The 18,983-nt window shown below is 39.2% G+C and overlaps 4 protein-coding genes across 4 annotated transcripts; 3 read left to right on the top strand and 1 right to left on the bottom strand.

Annotated features, from left to right (window-relative positions):
- Positions 1-643: 643 nt before the first annotated feature.
- Positions 644-2,960, top strand: GCK72_004337 (uncharacterized protein; the record flags this gene model as incomplete). The annotated part of the gene is made up of 3 exons (XM_003092009.2): positions 644-714; positions 767-2,032; positions 2,858-2,960. The coding sequence occupies 3 exons, from the start codon at positions 644-646 to the stop codon at positions 2,958-2,960; spliced, it is 1,440 nt and encodes a 479-aa protein (XP_003092057.2).
- Positions 2,961-4,348: 1,388 nt separating this feature from the next.
- Positions 4,349-12,160, top strand: GCK72_004336 (uncharacterized protein; the record flags this gene model as incomplete). The annotated part of the gene is made up of 12 exons (XM_053724614.1): positions 4,349-4,459; positions 4,505-4,589; positions 4,703-5,027; positions 6,827-6,915; positions 7,180-7,289; positions 7,342-7,485; positions 8,326-8,411; positions 8,463-8,595; positions 8,777-8,867; positions 9,612-10,028; positions 11,805-11,917; positions 11,978-12,160. The coding sequence occupies 12 exons, from the start codon at positions 4,349-4,351 to the stop codon at positions 12,158-12,160; spliced, it is 1,887 nt and encodes a 628-aa protein (XP_053588808.1).
- Positions 12,161-12,931: 771 nt separating this feature from the next.
- On the top strand, positions 12,932-15,856 carry GCK72_004335 (uncharacterized protein; the record flags this gene model as incomplete). The annotated part of the gene is made up of 8 exons (XM_053724613.1): positions 12,932-12,945; positions 13,014-13,116; positions 13,169-13,259; positions 13,868-14,281; positions 14,879-14,991; positions 15,045-15,174; positions 15,240-15,290; positions 15,627-15,856. 8 exons carry the CDS (start codon positions 12,932-12,934, stop codon positions 15,854-15,856), a joined length of 1,146 nt encoding a protein of 381 aa, XP_053588807.1.
- GCK72_004334 (uncharacterized protein) lies at positions 15,081-16,301 on the bottom strand (the record flags this gene model as incomplete). Its single annotated transcript, XM_053724612.1, has 4 exons — positions 15,081-15,245; positions 15,348-15,579; positions 15,633-15,844; positions 16,221-16,301. The coding sequence occupies 4 exons, from the start codon at positions 16,299-16,301 to the stop codon at positions 15,081-15,083; spliced, it is 690 nt and encodes a 229-aa protein (XP_053588806.1).
- Positions 16,302-18,983: the final 2,682 nt, after the last annotated feature.

Genomic DNA, 18,983 nt, shown 5'->3' with positions numbered 1-18,983 from the left:
TAATTGTTCGCGCGAGAAAGAAATCTGCGTCTCTAGCCGATACTCTCTCGTTTGCGGCGGGGCGCAGTTGTAACGAATTTGCTCGGCTAATATTTATGCGCCAAAACCTAATAATTATGGGAAAACTCTGAAATATGTATTCAGAAAGAGAAAAAAAGATCCAAAAAACGTGGTCTGCAAATGCGCTCTAATGACGGCAGTGGGTGAGCGCTCCTGCACACACACCCAGCAATTAACACATCATTGTTCCTATTTCTGTCGTATATTTCTTTTTTTGTCTTTCATTTTATCGATCTTCTCATAGTTGTCCAGACCTGGACTTGAGATCGAATTTTTCGAAAATGTTTGAATCTTTCGCGAAATGTTTTAGAATTAGAAGTCGTTCTGAATAATCATCTTGATTGAAAAAAAGTCAAAAAACTGTTTTAATTGTTACTTTTTTGAAGCCGGCACATCAGTGAGGTGTATGGTCCGCAACGATTTGAAATTTTTTCGAGTCGCGTTGCGTGCGCGTGTCGCGGTTTATATTGATTTGACAAAATACGAAAAAGCCGGGCTGTGTCTTGGAACTTTTGTCTAGGCCCGGGTTTTCGAACCTTGACAACTATGATTTTGTCCCGTTTTCACCTTGAATTATTTCAGAATGAATGCTAATCCACCACTTGCGTATCAAAGTCTGAAAGCAGTCCTTCATTATATGAAAACTACTTTGAGGTGAGTGAAATGCTCGATTTATTCAAAACATGCAATTCTTTGAAAATTCCAGAATCAATCTCACCGGCCGGTGCCCTTCCCTTTGCTCAGTTGACAAAACAGTCCCTCTGACAATCGATAGTTTTGAGCCGAAAGAGCACTCATTTTTGATTGATGACGAGGAATATAAAATTGGACTTTTCAAGGAATATCCAGAAGGCAGTTGCCCGGATTCTGCAAAACGAGACAACAAGAATGGAGGATTGGAATCAGATATAGATGAATATGGATTTGAAGATTGGTCGACTAGAGGAGCACTGACTCCCGGAGATACTGATTTGAGGGAGTGGAGGGAGAGAGAATACAAAGTAAACCCAAGTCAAGATGTGACTAGACTAGATGAACACGAGAGGAATTTGAGAGTATACCGTGAACAACTGGCTGTTGTGGAAAGTTTTGGACCAGTTGATCTCCGAAGCGACCCTATCCATTCGTCCGAGAAAATCAATCAGATTATGAATCGCTTTATGGGTCCTAACACAACTACGGATCTTTTAAATTGCTATAGAGAATACAAGGAATTCGAGTTTGCACGAGCCCTTGCTCATCAGACATTGAGTGATCACATCATGCGCTTGGAACCACTTCTCGAGTCATTCTATTGTCGGAGGGATCGACGTGCGTTGCCATTTAACAGTTTCATCATGCTAACTATCAAAAATAGTGTGAGTGGGGTGACGAAGAGAGTGGAGATGGTGAAGTATGAGAAGAAACTTCATGAAGCTCTGAAATATTTGATTTTCAAGATTTTTGGCGGTCGTCTTCATCCAGTCACAATGAACACAATTTATTTAAGTGGAGAGTCTATTATCCGATTCCCACCTGAACTTAAGATCAAACTTCGCAATATTGATACATCTGCCGATGAGAATCTCACGTTGGAAGCGTTGAATCCATTTATCGACGAGACCTGCTACCCTCTGAAGAGCATCAAATTTGAAGTCAGTGACTCGAGAATCTTTGAAAATCCTGTGGTCAGAAGTGCCGAGGAGTTGATCGTTTCTGAACCCTTTCCACGAACTGACTGGGTCCCAATCTTCTTAAACCTACCGAATAAGAAGATCCATCTACTCTACGACGGTAATGTGATTTCGGTGGATGGATTCATTGCCCTCATCCGACATTATATGTGTGCTGGAAAGGAGGTGGGCTCTTCGTTCACTTACGGACTTTCTGCGGAAATAACGATGGAAGGAGGAAACAACGAAAGCGATGAGTTTCTTATCGCACTATTTAGGAAGATCAGGAAAGAATTCAAGGAATCAAAATCGTGGAAGCAGTAAGTTTTTATTTGAAAATGCTTTGCCAGCCAGGCGGCAATATTTTGTGATAACATAGATGCATACTTGTCAACCGGGCCGAAACGGGCCGACACGGGCCGGCGCGTAACTCGCTTCAAACGCAATATTATGAGCTAAAAAATATACCAAAATGTAGATCTCGACGAGTTCTATGTCCGTGGCCTACTACGGGCCGGATGGCTATTTGTTAATGTGTCGCGGGCTGGAAAAAAGTGCCAAAATCGCGAAAATGGCCAAAAAAGCCTCGTCGAGATCTATATTTTGGTATATTTTTCAGCTCATAGTATTGAGTTCAAGCGAGTTACGCGCCGGCCCGGTTGACAAGTATGCATAGATGGTACCCAGGTGAACTCATTTCCAGTTTCCAATTTTGATTTGAACGCGCTCAAAGTAGTCTTAAGGGATGACAAATGTCACATTTTCAAACTTCTTCAGATACTCCAGAACATTTTTAAAATGTTCATTATTAATGTATATACAAAAAAATCGCTATGAACATCACAATTCCCGTTCTCTCCTGACTCAAAATGAGATTTGGTGGAAGAGTTTTTCCTGGCGGCCGTGTAGTCCTCTCGGACAAGGTTGTTACTCAATTCCTCGTTTGCTCACAAAAGCGCGCGCATCGCATCTTTCAATATAAGCCACGACGTGCACACAACGCGAAAAACTCGAATATGTTAGTTGCGGACCTTAGCCCTTGCGCCCTCTGTGATTTATTAATATTTAATATTTCATGACCTAATCTCAAGTTGTTTTCCCACTGCACTTTAAATCTAAAAATTCCAACTTTTCTATGTTTCCAGACGGGCTCATATCCCCACGACTGACGGTAAAACCCTAGTGGTTTCAACGGTAGCTTGCGAATATACTGACGACTATTGTGTTCAACTTAGAATTGATTCTTAAGTTGATTCAAACGGTCAAAATCTCAATTTATCCGGCATGTTAATAAAAACATATATTTAATTATTAGTAAGCCCCCAATAAATAATTGATCACTGTTGTTCTTCAACTTTGAGCACGAGAATGCATTCCTCGAGATCTGCATGTTCCTCATCACTTCGTTCCACAGACACTTTCAGAAATGCTCCGTTCTTGTTGGTAGGTACTGGCCAGGCTTGGTCGGAGAAAAATTTTCGGAGAATCGGAGAATCGAAATTTTCTCCGAAAAAAAAAGTCGGAGAATCGGATATCCGACTTTTTCTCCGAAAAAAAAAGTCGGAGGTTCGGATATCCGAAATTTTCTCCGACTTTTTTTCTCGGAGAATCGGAGAATTTCGGATAATTTCGGAGAATCCAAAAATGTTCCCAAAAATGCTTCTAAAACGGATTTTCTGTTGTGTTTTTCAGAATTCACCTTTCTAAAACATGTTTTATCATCATTAAAAGCGATTACCAGTAGAGAAATATCACCAAAACAGGGTTTTGAGTGTCGTCGTCTCCGGTATTCTCCGAAATTCTCCGACTTTTTTTTTTGGAGAATCGGAGAATTTCGGATAATTTCTCCGAAATGAAAAGTCGGAGAATTATCCGACGGAGAAATTCTCCGAAAAAAGTCGGAGAATCGGAGAATCGGATTATCCGATTCTCCGACTCCGACCAAGCCTGGTACTGGCACATCTGAAAATGAGCACGTACAAAATGAAAACAATTTTCAGCTTTCCAAAACTTTTTTTTCAGTTTTTTTGCAAAAAAAAATCACTTTTTCGAAATTAGCGCCAAAAAGTTTAGTCCGCAAACGTCATTCGGTGAACTTTCGAACGGTGAACTTTCGAACACGCGAAAATGCACAATTTCAGAAAATTCTAGAATTATTTTTTTGATTTTCAGCGTTTTCAGCCGATTTTCAGAGATTTTCAAGGATTTCCGCCTAATAATTTGCTTTTTTCGAGTCATTTTTTCACAAAAATCGCATAAAACAGTCTAGAAATAGTAATTTCATCAAGGAAAACGAGATTTTTAGGCTGAAAAGTTGGGATTAGTAGATTTTGTGTGTTTTCGGTCGATTTTCGGTGCTTTTCACTTATTTTCAGCTGAAAAATTGAGTTTACGGATTGCTTTTCATTCAAAATAGCAAAAATTACCAAAATATGTCATTTTCATTCCGAAAACTTGAAAAATTTGCGTGAGGAGATTTTGAGTTGTTTTTAGCACAAAATGTTTTTTGCTGGAATGACTTTTAAAATAACCCAAAATGAGCAATTTCAGGATTTTTCTGTCGTTTTTATCGAGCGAAAATCTTATTGCGTTTCACCGAATTTCTCTTTCCAGAAGCACCAAAATCCACACTAACCATGACATCTTCATTAATACAAAATCTACTCGAACACAAGGAATTGCATCCGTTATACGCATCCATTCTCTTCACAATTGGCATATTTGGACTCACTTATGGATTCAAAAAGGTTTTTAACGGATTTTCGAGCTACAATCACTTTTTTTTCTTCCAGATCAATGATCTCGTCTTCAAACATCATGTATGGTGTAGAGAGTTTGCCGGCATTTTGAATTTGTGTTGTTGCATCTTTCAAGAAGGTGAATACGCTTGGATTTCTGTCAAAATTTGACTATGAATGCTCAATTTTAGTAATTTTTGACTCATTTTAGCTCGACTTTTCCTCAAAATCTCGAATACTCCCAAATTTCAGAGGTTCTCCAAGAGAACTACGGCTTCTCTGCAATGTTCATCGCCATAGTGATCCATTGGAAACTCCGCGAGTACTTCCACCCGTCTCACGCCGAGAACTCATCACTTCTCCTGGAAGAAGGCCTTATTCGTCGTCGTCTTTTCATTCTAGACGCACTTTATCTCATCGTTATTCACGTTTTCTGCGCTTATCTTGCTCAGGGAGCCGCGTTTGACGTGTTAAAGTCAACTTATAACCGGACTGGGCTGGAGGTTTCGATTAGAAGATGTCTTTGTAGAGAACTCGTTCCATTGGAGTATGTGGGAGTGATTCAATTCGCGGCGACGTTCTTGTTGAGATTCAGTCCCCGAAAAGTCTCAGAGGTATCGGACGAGCACCATCTGTCCAAGACGAAATTTTGAAAAAATGAGGGTGACCAGGTGTCCAACATTTTGGAAAAAAAATTTTTTAAATTTTTTTTTTGGTAAGACTGAATTTAGTTGTGAGGGAAAAAAACTCTCGCAATTTTCAGAAACGGTTGCGATGGAGAGATTTTCCAGGACAAACGACCAGCGCCACGCTCAGACACGCCATACTATAAAAATGTACATAGATGTTCTTAAGATATGTACATATATGCTTTCATAATGTATTTTTTTGAATATGAATTGTTGTTATTGAGAGGAGAGATATACCATGCTCATGAAAACAGATACGACAGACAATTTCGACACGAGAGAGTGAAGCATAACAATAGAAACAAGTTGCAAAATTTGTCATATTGAAAAAAAAAAGATTTTGACTCAGCGGGGTTCGAACCCAACTTCACTCGCACCACACGCATCTACTTTACCGCCTGCGCCACACACCAACTCCCTGACTTCCTTCCTTCGAGGGATATAAGAGACTGCTACTCCGCGCATTTTAACCGGCTCCGATTACTTCAAACTTGCTCTTTTCTATAATTTATTGAGCTGATATGATCAAATTCAGTGCGGGGATGCTAAATACCCCGCTTTCTACCACCTGCAGCGCAAGAGAAAAACGTTACGGCCCGTTTTTTTGATGCCTACAGTAATTTGTCAAACAATGAGCCATAACTTTTTTCTGTGACGACGCAGGTGGTCAGCACGTGGTTTTTTGAACTCTACGTATTTGATTTGATATATTTGTAACAAAAAATTATGAAAAACTAACCCGTATAAAGACATCGGACAACTGTCCGATTATCGGACAGTTGTCCGGTTTTGTTCGTTCGCTATAATACGGGTTAGTTTTTCATAATTTTTTGTTACAAATATATCAAATCAAATACGTAGAGTTCAAAAAACCACGTGCTGACCACCTGCGTCGTCACAGAAAAAAGTTATGGCTCATTGTTTGACAAATTACTGTAGGCATCAAAAAAACGGGCCGTAACGTTTTTCTCTTGCGCTGCAGGTGGTAGAAAGCGGGGTATTTAGCATCCCCGCACTGAATTTGATCATATCAGCTCAATAAATTATAGAAAAGAGCAAGTTTGAAGTAATCGGAGCCGGTTAAAATGCGCGGAGTAGCAGTCTCTTATATCCCTCGAAGGAAGGAAGTCAGGGAGTTGGTGTGTGGCGCAGGCGGTAAAGTAGATGCGTGTGGTGCGAGTGAAGTTGGGTTCGAACCCCGCTGAGTCAAAATCTTTTTTTTTTCAATATGACAAATTTTGCAACTTGTTTCTATTGTTATGCTTCACTCTCTCGTGTCGAAATTGTCTGTCGTATCTGTTTTCATGAGCATGGTATATCTCTCCTCTCAATAACAACAATTCATATTCAAAAAAATACATTATGAAAGCATATATGTACATATCTTAAGAACATCTATGTACATTTTTATAGTATGGCGTGTCTGAGCGTGGCGCTGGTCGTTTGTCCTGGAAAATCTCTCCATCGCAACCGTTTCTGAAAGTTTATTTGCGTGACTGTAAGCATCCAAATGTCATTCTATTACAGAATGATACCTCATATCATTAATTAAAGAAACCTTTTAGAAACTATAATTACTAATATGGCGAGCGAAGCTCGCCAAAAAAAATCGCATTTTTGGGGACCACCACGTGTCCAAATTTTTAAACCACGTGTCCAACCAAAAGTACCTCGGACAACTGTTCAGGGACTGGTTGAGATTCGTTTTGCATCATTTGGCGACGCCGGAGAGGAAGAAGTATCATGTTCTCGTCTACGCCAGTTTCCTTGTTGGAAGTGGGTTGGGCGCCGAATAATGGGGGAAAATGCTAAAATTCGCTCGAAAACGTGAATTTCAGCCTGAAAATGGGTCAAAAGTTGTATAAGTCGATAGAAAAATTATCCATAAACCTGACTTTGCGAAAAATTAGTGTTTTTAGCCTCAGAACTTGCTATTGGTGTGTTTTAATGTCAAAATCATCGAATCAAAGAAAGAAAAGACAGTTAAATAACAAAAAAGAAGAATTTTAATTGAAATTATTCAATTTTCATTGTTTCCAGACCAATTCCTAACTGGTTTCACTGGAATGAATCCAGCCGTCGCCGTGGCAATGTTCACTGGTTGCACCCTGAATCGGTACACTGTTCCAACGTTTCTCTTCGTCTACGTGGTAATTCCTAATTATCCGAAGAGCTAATCATCCAATTAATCAACTTTTCCAGTTCTGCACTATCTTCGGTTGGATGCTCGCTGCCTGTCTCTTCGGCGACACTCCGAGGAGAACTTGCCATCGTGAGAGATTCGAGGAATATACCGAGAGAATGGAGGAGGCCACCCGTCTCGCTGCATTACCACCACCACGGATCGTACCTGTTAGAAAAGGGAACAGAAGAAATTAATTTAATCATGATTTACATTGATATACCTATTTTGTGATCTCCCTATCCTATAATTTGTGATATTTTGCCTAATTTTAATCTCACTATTTCAATTTCACTTTGTATTCTTGTAACTATAATTGCTGTAATAATATAAACTCACCCCTTCTTAATATTTCAGGATTTTCGATGCACTTTTCCCACTTTTTTCTTACCGAAAAGTCGTATTTGCATATCCCACTTTTGAATCTCGCGCCAAAAGTTCAGTCCGCAAACGTCTATCGGTGAACTTTCGACACGCGAAAATGCACAGGTTTGGAAACACGGGCGGCTTCGAATTTTGTCTTTTTCGTTGTATTTCAATATTTCAGCCAATTTTTTGCGATTTTTCAGTAATTTGAAGGCGAAGAATGGGGTTTTCAGGATTTTCTGGAATATAAAACCGAGAAAAATGCATAAAGTCCGTATTTTTCACAGTGGAAGACTTGTTTTTAGGCCGAAAATTCATTTTCACTGTTTTTGCTCGATTTTCTCGATTTCGGCATTTTTCATTCAAAAAATGTGCATTTCGGACAGATTTTTCAGTCAGAAATCTGAAAAATCTGCTTTTTCATGTAAAAAACACATTTTTAAGCTGAAAATTGCATTTTTCGTATTTCTAGACTCACAAATATCTGTTCAATCCGTTTGATCTACCTTTATGATGATTTTGACCCAAAATTTTCCGCGAAAAGTCTGTTTTTCACTCTTTTTCCTCATTTCTTCTCGATTTTCCAGTTTTTTCTCTCGAAAATCTTCCATTTTCCCTCAAAAATCACCGAATTTCAGCCCTTCGCCATGTGGGACGTGGTCTGGCCAGTTGTACAAAACCTAACCGAAGAACTGTCCCGGATGCCACGATATATCGCGTCGAAGTGATTAAAAATTCGATTTTTTTTCAATAAAATCACAATTTTCCATTCCAGATGGACAGTATCCACACTCCTCGCGTTCCCTTACTTCATAAAAGAAGTTCTCGAAAACGAGGCGTTATTCCCGTTATATTCATTCATCGTCTACACTTTTCTCCTGTTTTCCATCACGGAAATCGTTAGACGGGTATATAAGCACAGCTGACAACCGCGCTCTACCGAAACCGACGAAAATTGTGTGCGAAATTGAGAGACTCAGAGAAAAAGAGACAAAGGGGTTTCGGTGGAGCGCAGTTGTAAGAACTGTGCGGAGCTAATAGATTTTACAGCCCAAAATCTACGCTTGAAGCAAAAACACAAATTTTCAGATCGGCGATCGTTTTCTCGATGAATCCATGATGTGGAAATTCAACGAGTTGATCAGTATGACGACGATGTGTGCGTGTCTCAATCCACAAGGTGAATTCACTGAATTGAGTGGAAAATCGAGGGAAAATCCCTTTCTGGTCGTATTTTTCGCGATTTTTGTGTGAAAATGTTGCTTTTTTTTTGTTAAAATGCGCATTTTTTAGTGAAAAATCTCAAGAAAAACGAGTTTTTGCTGATTTTTGCCAATGTTGAGTTTGTTCTACTTAAAAACAACATCATTTTTCAGAATTTCAGACAAAAATTGGTGGAAAATCACTTTTTGGACGCATTTTTCACGATTTTTTAGTTGAACATTTGCTTTTTTCCCGTAAAAGTCCGTACTTTTCGTTGGAAAATCTCAAAATTCAGTAAAAAATGTTTTTTTCGCGAATTTTAGCCGATTTTCAATAGGAAAAACTGAAAAATCAATTAAAAATGACGATATTTCGCGAAAATTTTTGTTTTTTCTTCTTAAAAACAGAAATTTTCAGGATTTCAGACGAAAATTGATGAAAAATTCCAGATTTTTCAGTTTTTAAGATCAAAAACGGTCGAATTTCACAGTTTTGGGTGAAAACATCTCCGGGAAGCCGTTTTTAATTGAAATTTGAAAACTTGCGTGTTAAAAACAGTACATTTCAGCTGAAAACTCACATCTTTAGCGTAAAAAGAGCTTTTTTGTTGTTTTCAACACATTTTCAGCAAGTTTTCCGGTTGAAAATCTTGAAAATTGCTTAGAAATAGTGATTTTTCAGTCAAAAAACCTCAAAAACCCTCAAAATCTCTCTATTTCAGTGCTGATCTTCGACAAATACGGCCCATTCTCAATGCTCATCGCCGTCGCTCTCCACCGAAAGCTCGCCGAGTTTCTCAACCGCGGCGCCGGTCTCCACTCGTCGCTTCTCATCGAAGAGAAGGTTCAACGCACTCGTATCACCGACGAGGACTTCATTTGGCTCTCGGTGGCTCATGTTCTCTCCGCGTCGTTTGCTTTTGTGTATGCAGGAGGGATTTGGAATCTCACTTTTTGGTTGACCGGGTTGGGCGGAGTCGCACCACGAGTGTGTCTTTTCACGGAGAAGATCTCAATGGAGGCGGTTGGAGGAATGCAGTTTGGTCTCTCCTTCTTGATTCGAGTCGTTTTGCATTACTTGGCGATACCGGAGTTGAAAAAGTATCATGTTCTTGTCTACGCTGTTTTCATCGTTGGAGGTATTAGCCCAGCATTTGTATTACAACAGCGCTCCATCGCAAACGAGAGAGAGTATCAGCGGGAGACGTAGATTTTCACAGTTTTCGCTATTTTTCATGACAATTTTCAAAAAATACTATGAAAATCTGTGTCGGCGCGAGAAAAAACTCTGCGTCTCTCACCGATACTCGCGGCCTAGAAATCCCCCCTCCCCCAAAAAAGTTAGGCCAGCTTCCAATGTTTCCAATTCCAGGTCACTGCCTCCTGCACGAGAAAAGCGACGCTAAATGCACGAGAAAAGCGACGTCTGCCGTCTCCACTCTCTCACGCGTGCAAATAGAGCGCGATTGCATCACACACTGAAATTTTTTTTGCTGAAATTGAAAAGGTTGTCGGCGACTAGAAAAACATAATATTTTGAGACTGAAAGTGATATAAATGAAATGAGGGGATTTTTAGCTATAATATGATATACAAAACATACATCAACACTGGGAATGGAATAATTATGGCGCGACACCGCATCGAATTCAGATTTTCTATGGATTTATAACATTTTCCGAAGTTTTTCTTGTTTTTTTGTTATAAAAATTATGAATTGTGTCGATTTGTGCTGTAATATGGATAATATCCACAAAAAATACAATATGTTCACTCTCTTCACATCATTGCATCTACAGTATGACCGACATGGACCGAAAACTGAAAACACTTCTTTTTTTCAAAAAAAGAAGATGGTCAAGTTATTCAGAATATCTTCACCGTCATTTTCCACTATCAAACATTAAATTCGGTTGAAAACTGAGCTGAGTAAAAAATTTGGAGAAATCAGTTGAAAATCGTGAAAAAATGGCGATTTTTGGAGGTTTTCGAAGTTTTGTGAAAAAGTGAAGACTATATTCAAAAATCGGAAACGGTCAACTTATTGGGACGGTTATCAGCTACATTTTGAGCCATGATACGAAAGTTTTTCTTCAAAATGAAGTGAGTTAAAACTTTTTGAAAATTTCGAAAAAGGCATAAAAAGGAGTAGGGTTACTGTAAGACACTTCGTCACGACGTCTGAAGAAATGATTGTTTTCCAATCTTTGGTTTTTTGAGTAGAGCACATCTCGATCTTCATATTTGTAGTTGACAACTTTTTTGTACGAAGTCTTCTTAGAAAGATATAGCTCCATGAATGAAAAGAACCGATTTAACGAAGGAATGCAGAGAGCCCATGCTTTCATGAGCCATAACTTTCCAGGAACACACCGCACAAAAAAGTGGTCAACTAGAAAAATGAAGACCGGGTTGTGTACTATAGCAACAAAGAAAGTTTGACAAAAAATAATAATTTCTCCAGACGTAGCGACGAAGTCTTTTCCAATAACCCTATCATCTCTTCTCCAATGGCATTTGAAAACCTCATAGCACAGTTCATTCTGAAGCAAAAAATATATTTTATAGCTTAAAATGTAGCTGACAACAAGGACTATAAGTTATCCGTTTCCGATTTTTGTATAAGTTCACTGCTTTTTGAGCGTTTTCGATCAAAACTGACCATATATTAGCTGTCGTTTTATCTACTGTTCAGTATTATTTTCCTCTTTTTTTGGATTTTCTAACATTATTGTTATTGTTCTTTTGATTTCTATTCTTAAAATCCTAATTTTTCTTTGGAAATACCAAAATCTGACAGTTTTAAATCAAACACCCTCAAATCCCAGCGAGAGAGTGAGAGACGTGCCTCCCTGTAGGAGACGCAGACCGCGTGCGAAAAGAGAGGCGCTTTTCTCGTGCAGGAGGCAGTGCAGGTTACTTTCTCACTGGTATGATTGGAATCGACGCGATGGTTGCTGTTTCAACTGTTCTTGGCTGCACTCATATGGGAAACCACACTCCGTCGAAGGGCATCCTCACATACCTTGTAATATTTTTAGAGATTTCAGTCAAATTTTTAGAAAATTGAATTGGAAGCTAATTTCAGATGAGCCTCAACTCGGGATGGATGCTCGCTGGCTGGTTAATGGGTGACACTCCGATGAGATCAATCCATCGGGAGAGAGTCGAGAAACGACTTGAGGAGGAGGAGGCCGCCCGTGTCGCTGCATTGCCACCAGCACCGCCCAAGTTTGTTGGAAAAGGGAATAGAAGACGTCAAGTGCGATAATCTCATTATTCTAATTTAATTTGTGATGATATTTTGCCTAAAATCGTGTAATTCTACTTATATAATCTCACTATTTCGTGTAATATTTTGTGTTTTGTGATATTTTGCATAATTTTAATCTCACTATCTCAATTTCACTCTGTAACTATAATTGCTGTAATAATAAGAACTCGACCTTTCACACAATTCGATGCGTTTTCCTTCGAAAATTTTCCGTTTTTCTCGCTGAAAAGTCGAATTTCGCGCCAAAAAGTTCAGTCCGCAAACGTCATTCGGTGAACTTTCGAACACGCGAAAATGCACAGTTTTGGAAACACGGGCGGTTTGAAATCTGGGGGTTTTCAGCGGTTTTTGACTAGAATTCATCGTTTTTACCCAATTTTTCAGAGGAAAACTTTAAAAATCGGATTAAAAACGTGATTTTTGAGCTGAAAATTTCGAAAAACCATGTTAAAGAGACTTTTATAGGTTTTGGTGAATTTCTCATGCTTTTCCACTGAAAATGCACAGTTCCAGCGAGTTTTCCAGTCTGAAAAAAGAAAATTGCGATAAAAACACTATTTTCATCCTGAAAACGGATTTTTTTCGGTAAAAAATAAATAAATAAATGACAAAAATTTTGATCTACCTTCTCATTTTACCGCCGAATATTTAGTTTTAAATGTTTGCTTTTTTGTACACATTTGATGAAATTCGTTGCCGATAAAATCGAGATTCTCTGATTTCAGAGCCCCGAAAATCAACTAACAAAGGACTCCTACGAACGCAGCGATGCCCCATGTAACGTGAGTTTTTGTGACAATTTTTGGCCAATTTTCTTGTTTTTTCGCGAAAATTCCCATCTTTATTCCAGAATACTCCCTCAAGACCTAATCGCCGAAAAATCACTACACCAGCTCTATACCTGCATTGTCTACTCATGTATCGTATTTGCCAGCACTCATTTCGCCAGATGGGTAGGTTTTACGGCCGTAAAACCACATAAAAAGCTAGAAAATCGATTTTCAGATCGGACAGACGTATCTGGACGCTGACTTGGAGTGGAAATTCAACGAGTTGCTCAGTACGTTGGCGAGATGCTCGTGTCTCTGGTCAGAAGGTGAATCGATGAAAAAATCGGTGGAAAATCGGTGGAAAATCACTGTTTCGTCGTGTTTGTAGCGATTTTTATTTGAAAATTTGCTTTTCTCCCGCGAGAATCTCACTTTTTCTCAAAAATTGGTGAAAAACGAGTTTTCGCTGATTTCTGTTGCTTGGGGAATAGCCTATTTTCGATTTTCAATAGGAAAAGCCGAAAAATCAATTAAAAATGACGATATTTCACGAAAATTTAAGTTGTTCTACTTAAAAACAGAATTTTTCAGGATTTCAGGCAAAAATTGGTGGAAAATTCCTGTTTTTTCTGTTTTAGCTTTGAAAACGGTCGATTTTTACAGTTTTTCCATTCGTTTAGTGAAAACGGCACAGAAAACTAGTTTCTGACTTTTATGACTCAAAACTTCCATTTTCCAGCCGCAAAACTTTAGAATTTTGGATTTTTCACGAAAACTAGCAGAGAACCTAGTTTCCAGCCCTCCAACCTACCGAATTGTTGATTTTTCAGCCAATAACTCTATTTCCAATGATTAAATGTCGATTTTCTGCTCTAAATGTCTCTTAAAAATTAGATTTTTCTCTGAAAAACCCCAAATTTCTCCCATATTCCAGGAATAATCCTTGCCCACTACGGCTACATCGCAATGTTCATCACAATCGTGATCCACCGAAAACTCGCCGAGTGGCTCCACAACGGCGCCGGCGAAAACGCATCAATTCTCGTCGAAGAGGGCGTCGCTCGCGATCGAATGTTCTTCGGCGATCGTCTTTGGCTCACCGTTATTCAAATGTTCACCGCTCTCTTCTCTTATATTTATGCAGCGGAAAATTTTGGATACGCGGGCAAATTGACTGGATTCCCTGCGTTGGGCAAATTGTGTCTGTTGAATGAGACGATTTCGCTGGTTTTGGTGGGCGTGGCTCAGTTTGTGGGCGCTTTCTCATTGAGATTCGTTTTGCATCGAACGGCGACGCCGGAGTTGAAGAAGTATCAAGCAGGCGTCTACGCGTTTTTCTTCGTTACAAGTAGGTGTAGCGGCTGGCGTGCTTTTGGCGCGGATTTTTCATCAGATGATCAAAAGAGCCGAGTAATAACGATCAGAATATCGAATTTCAGCGATTTTCAGCATAATTTTGGAGCCAGAATGGTAGAAAAATAGTTCTTCTGGTTCTAAATGCAGAAGTTTTCATTATGTCATCAGTTTTGAGATTTTACTGCTGAAAATAAGTTTTCGATCAATTTTTCATCGAAAAGATCGGTTCTTCGGACGAAAAATTACTTGAAAACGTACTTTTCCGTAGAAAAATCTAGAACAATATGAATAATTGAGTTTTAATTCATATTTTTCTAGCTTTTGCTATAGAAAAACACTTTTTCAGGTCATTTTCCCCCCGAAAAATCAAACTTTTCGAGTAGATATTGATCGAATACTTATTTTCTGCAGGAAAATCTCAAAACTGATGACAAAATGAATATTTCAGCTTTTTCGGTCAAACTTTATAACAATTAGCTTCTTTTCTACCGCTCTAGCCTCGAAATTATCGTGAAATCTGCTGAAATTCGATGGTCTAAATGCTATAACTCGGCTGAAACCGTAATTTTCAGCCGTTATCCAATTTCAGGCCACTATCTGACCGGTGTCACTGGTCTCGATCCCATCCTCTGCCTCGCAATGGTCTACCCTTGTACCATGAAACAGGAAAACATATTTATGAAATACCTTAGTATCTACTTGGTATAGCTATCTGAATTCTTTTTTTTTAAATTTTAAACTTCTGAAAATTGCAGTTGTGCGTCAACAGTGGATACGCAATCTCTGCTCGTCTATGCGGTGAATACCCACTGAGAAGCATCCATCGTGAGAGATTCGAGGTTGCCGAGGAAGCTCGCATCGCCGTATTTTGTGATATTTACTTCTGTATTTTGTATTGTGTATTCAACTTGAATTATGATATGAATCTCACTAATTTTGAATGTTTTCAGGTTCTTCTGGACAATCATTTATTCAGTTCAATGGAGCGCAGTTCAAAACTTGTACTCATACAACGTATAGTACTTGTAGTTGCACTCATTCCGACGTGGCCCACGAACCTCCTTGAAAGGTCTGACCCACGACGGCTTCTGGGAATAATTCTGATAATTTATCGGCTTTGGCTTCAGGTCGTTATAAGCGTCCGCCCATTTCTGCCATAATGCATCTGGTTTATCGATTTTTTGAAGGACTTCTTCCTGTTTCATACGGAGAACTGGGTCTCCGTTAGGCTTGATGATAAAGAGACACGGAATGTTGTTGTTCTTGACGAGGTAGTTTTTGGCGAACGATCTGAAATTTTTTTTGACTGAAAACAATTTCATTTCCTCTTCGATCAGACTCACTGATACTCCTTCTCGCCGAACGGCGCGAGAACCCATGGGAATTTGAACGGGAAGTGTCTCTCATGTACCGTCAGAAGATTGTTGACAATGAAGACGAGTTCGAAGTCATCGTGCTTCGACTTGATGGCATTGTAGAGGTTTTGGAGAAGGGTGTTGAAAGAGGTGCAACGTTTGCTCCGCGGGTTTATCGAGGTGAACACGAGGGCTACCATCTGGAGATTTAGAATAAGGAAGTTGAGTGCGCTTTGGCTGCGTAGCGACTCATTCTTGAGTCAGTTGATACGGAATTAGTATCACTAGAAGGCTAGAGTCGTGGGGATTCTGAATATGTTTTCAGTTTTTGTCTTGCGTCAAAACCGATGGAGATACGGTTTTTTCAGTCAGAACTTGATTAAAAGCTCCGTATCTCATTTGATTTTGATTCAGAGCAAAATCTGAAAACATATTCAGAATTCCCACGGCCTCAGCTTTCTAGTGATACTCCCTTTGTATCAACTGACTCAACGATGAGTCGCTACGCAGCCAATTTTCAGGCGCGCGCTCCCACTGCGTAGCGACTCACCTAGATAGATACGGAGCATCTCTTACCTTATCCTTCAAAAACGCCCCACCATCCACATCGTAGTCCTCTTCCAAATTCAAACTGTGTCCTTTGAATAGCTCGGACATTCTTCTGACAGGGAAAAGAAAATAAGAAATTTGAACGAAGAAAAAGAATAGACAGGTTTTGTCCGCCTCGAAAATGGGGATAGGGGGCGGTAGACAATAACAGAATAATCTAATTAGGGGGAGGTTCACTCCGACGGCTGCGCGGCGGAGGACAGAGACGGTCTGGGTTTTCGGAAAAAAAAATAGAAAAATGAGGGATACTGTAGCTGCAGCAATAAACAAACCATAACATGTTTTCGAAAACAAAATGTCTGTCGCGCTTTTGACGCATTTGAACTAGTTTGAACTTACTGGTGCGCCTCGGACGCGTTTTGAATAGTTTGGCACTGCCTGGCGCGCCTTTAACGCATTTTTGTGTATGGGTGAAGGTCTGACGTGACGTTGGTGTTTTTCAATTTTTGAAAAAAATATGTCTGGCGTGCCTCGGACGCGTTCAAATCAGTCAGGATTTACTGGCGTGCGTTTGACGCGATTTGGGTACCGTTTGATTTCTGAAAATAACTGAAAAATCTGATTCCAAAATCACGCAGAAAGACGAAAGGCAAAAGTGAGAGGGGCCGCACACCAGAGATGTTGGGAAGTGAAAATTTTCTTATCCGGAAGTCGGAAGTCGGAAGTTGGAGGTGATTTTTCTTATCAGGAAGTCGGAAGTCGGAAGTAAAATTTCTTATCCGGAAGCCGGAAGTCGGAATTAAAAAACACCCGGAAGTCGGAAGTCGGGATTAGATTTTTTCGCAAAGATTCAAAAACTCCTAGAAAAAGTTCATAAAATTAGCGAAAATCAGTGAAAAATTAGTTTTTGGCTGAAGAAAAGCCTATTTTCTGTCCTTTTAAACCATTTTTCCTTGTACTTCTGCAAAATATACTTTTCGGAAATTCCACCGTTATGTAATGAGAGAAGTCGGAAGTAAAATTCCTTATCCGGAAGTCGGAAGTAAAATTCCTTATCAGGAAGTCGGAAGTCGGAAGTGATTTTTCTTATCCGGAAGTCGGAAGTCGGAATTCCATGCAACTCTGCCGCATACCAGTTACTCCGTGCCGTAAAAATATATTTTTGAAGACACAGTAAGTATAGCGATGTCTTAATGATATCGGTGTACACACTGGACACCTAATTTCCTTGAGTAGATTCGTTGAAGACACATACACCATTGAGACCACACACGCGACGCAGGATGGCTTGCGACGCGTACGACGGTCTACTCTGTCGATAGTCACTCTCTGTGTACTTTATAGTTTTTCCATCGTTATTTTCTTTTGTTACTGGTATACATTGTCTATTATTTCCATTTTTCAGTTTTTGATGATGTCTCAAACTTCCCGCGAGAAAAACGTAATACTTTCAACCCCGTATCTCTTCCAACGAAATCTTTTTGACGGTTTCTGTTTGAACACCAGGTATTTCTGATATTGGATGTACAGTATTTCATGAGTTTCTTTTCCAGAATAAACCTTCGCAAATGCTCTAAAAGTTGTCAAAAACTTGTGGACAGCATGCCACTGACTTTCGAAACGTTTCGGATCACAGTCTTTTCAGCTGTTTCATTTGAATACCCGGAAGCAGCACTTGGAACAAAAAATTACGTAACATACAGTAAACTGCCCGATGGTAGACCATACCGTCGTCATGAATCAGGAAAATGCATCTGTTATCATGAAGAAAAAAGTGGATCTTTTGTAAGAAAAGCGGCGGAACATCTCGGAACTATTTTCTCGCTACCCAGTCTGAAAATCAACAAGATGATAGTATTTGGTGAGCAACATATATCTGATTTATCTGAAAAAAAAACATATGTTTTTTTCAGTATACCTTTCGAATCTTTCTAAATCCACCAAACCAGGGAATGCGGAAAATTTGTTTTTTCGGGAGCTGAAACCTATTCTATCTGCACTTCCACATCACCTACAAGTACAGGAAGTTAAATGTCTCCAGGATATGCAATTTGAGCATCATCTATCCGTTATTCCATATCTCAAACCAGGTTTGCTTATTAATTTGAACAGAAATTTCATCTCACAAGGGAAGGAGAGTATGACCCGAGTTTCTCTACGATGTTTTTACCAAAAATAGGCCTTACCGAGACTAGAACAAAACTATATGTTTTAGGTGCAACAAACTCGTTTCCAGCGAATGACGATCATTGTTCATTTTTTTCAAAATTTTGTAACTTTGTTCATTTTGAAGGATTTCTTAAAATTCAAAGTGTTATAAAAAGTTGAAGGTGTGGGCTATAAAAAAACTTTTTTGAGCAATTTACTAAAACTGAAACCTGGAAAGATACAAAGCGTAAAAATGGACAGTACTCATGAAATCAGAAAGTGGCCATTTTCGAAAAAAAGGTCTGGGGGGACCATGTCTATTTGATTCCTCGTGTTGAGTGAGGTACACATACATCTTCAAATATATGGCTCACCTTTCATTTTAGAGACTTATTTTCAATTTTTCAACTTTTAAGGCCATTTCCACGTATCCCTATACAAGAAAATCGGAAAAATTAATGGTCGCATTCGTTTTATCAGCGATCAGTTACCAAAACACAATAATTGTTTTCAAAAACTGTGTTAGAGTATGTTTTAACAACATTCCGCCCAGGTCTGTGTTTTTGCGTTTTCAGTAGAAAACTCAAACGTATAGGGATACGTGGAAATGGCCTTAAAAGTTGAAAAATTGAAAATAAGTCT

Source organism: Caenorhabditis remanei, chromosome II (genome assembly GCF_010183535.1).
Source record: "Caenorhabditis remanei strain PX506 chromosome II, whole genome shotgun sequence".
Classification (NCBI taxonomy): Eukaryota; Metazoa; Nematoda; class Chromadorea; order Rhabditida; family Rhabditidae; genus Caenorhabditis; species Caenorhabditis remanei.
Note: the sequence above shows the minus strand (reverse complement) of the source record. Positions and strands in the feature narration are given on the sequence as shown.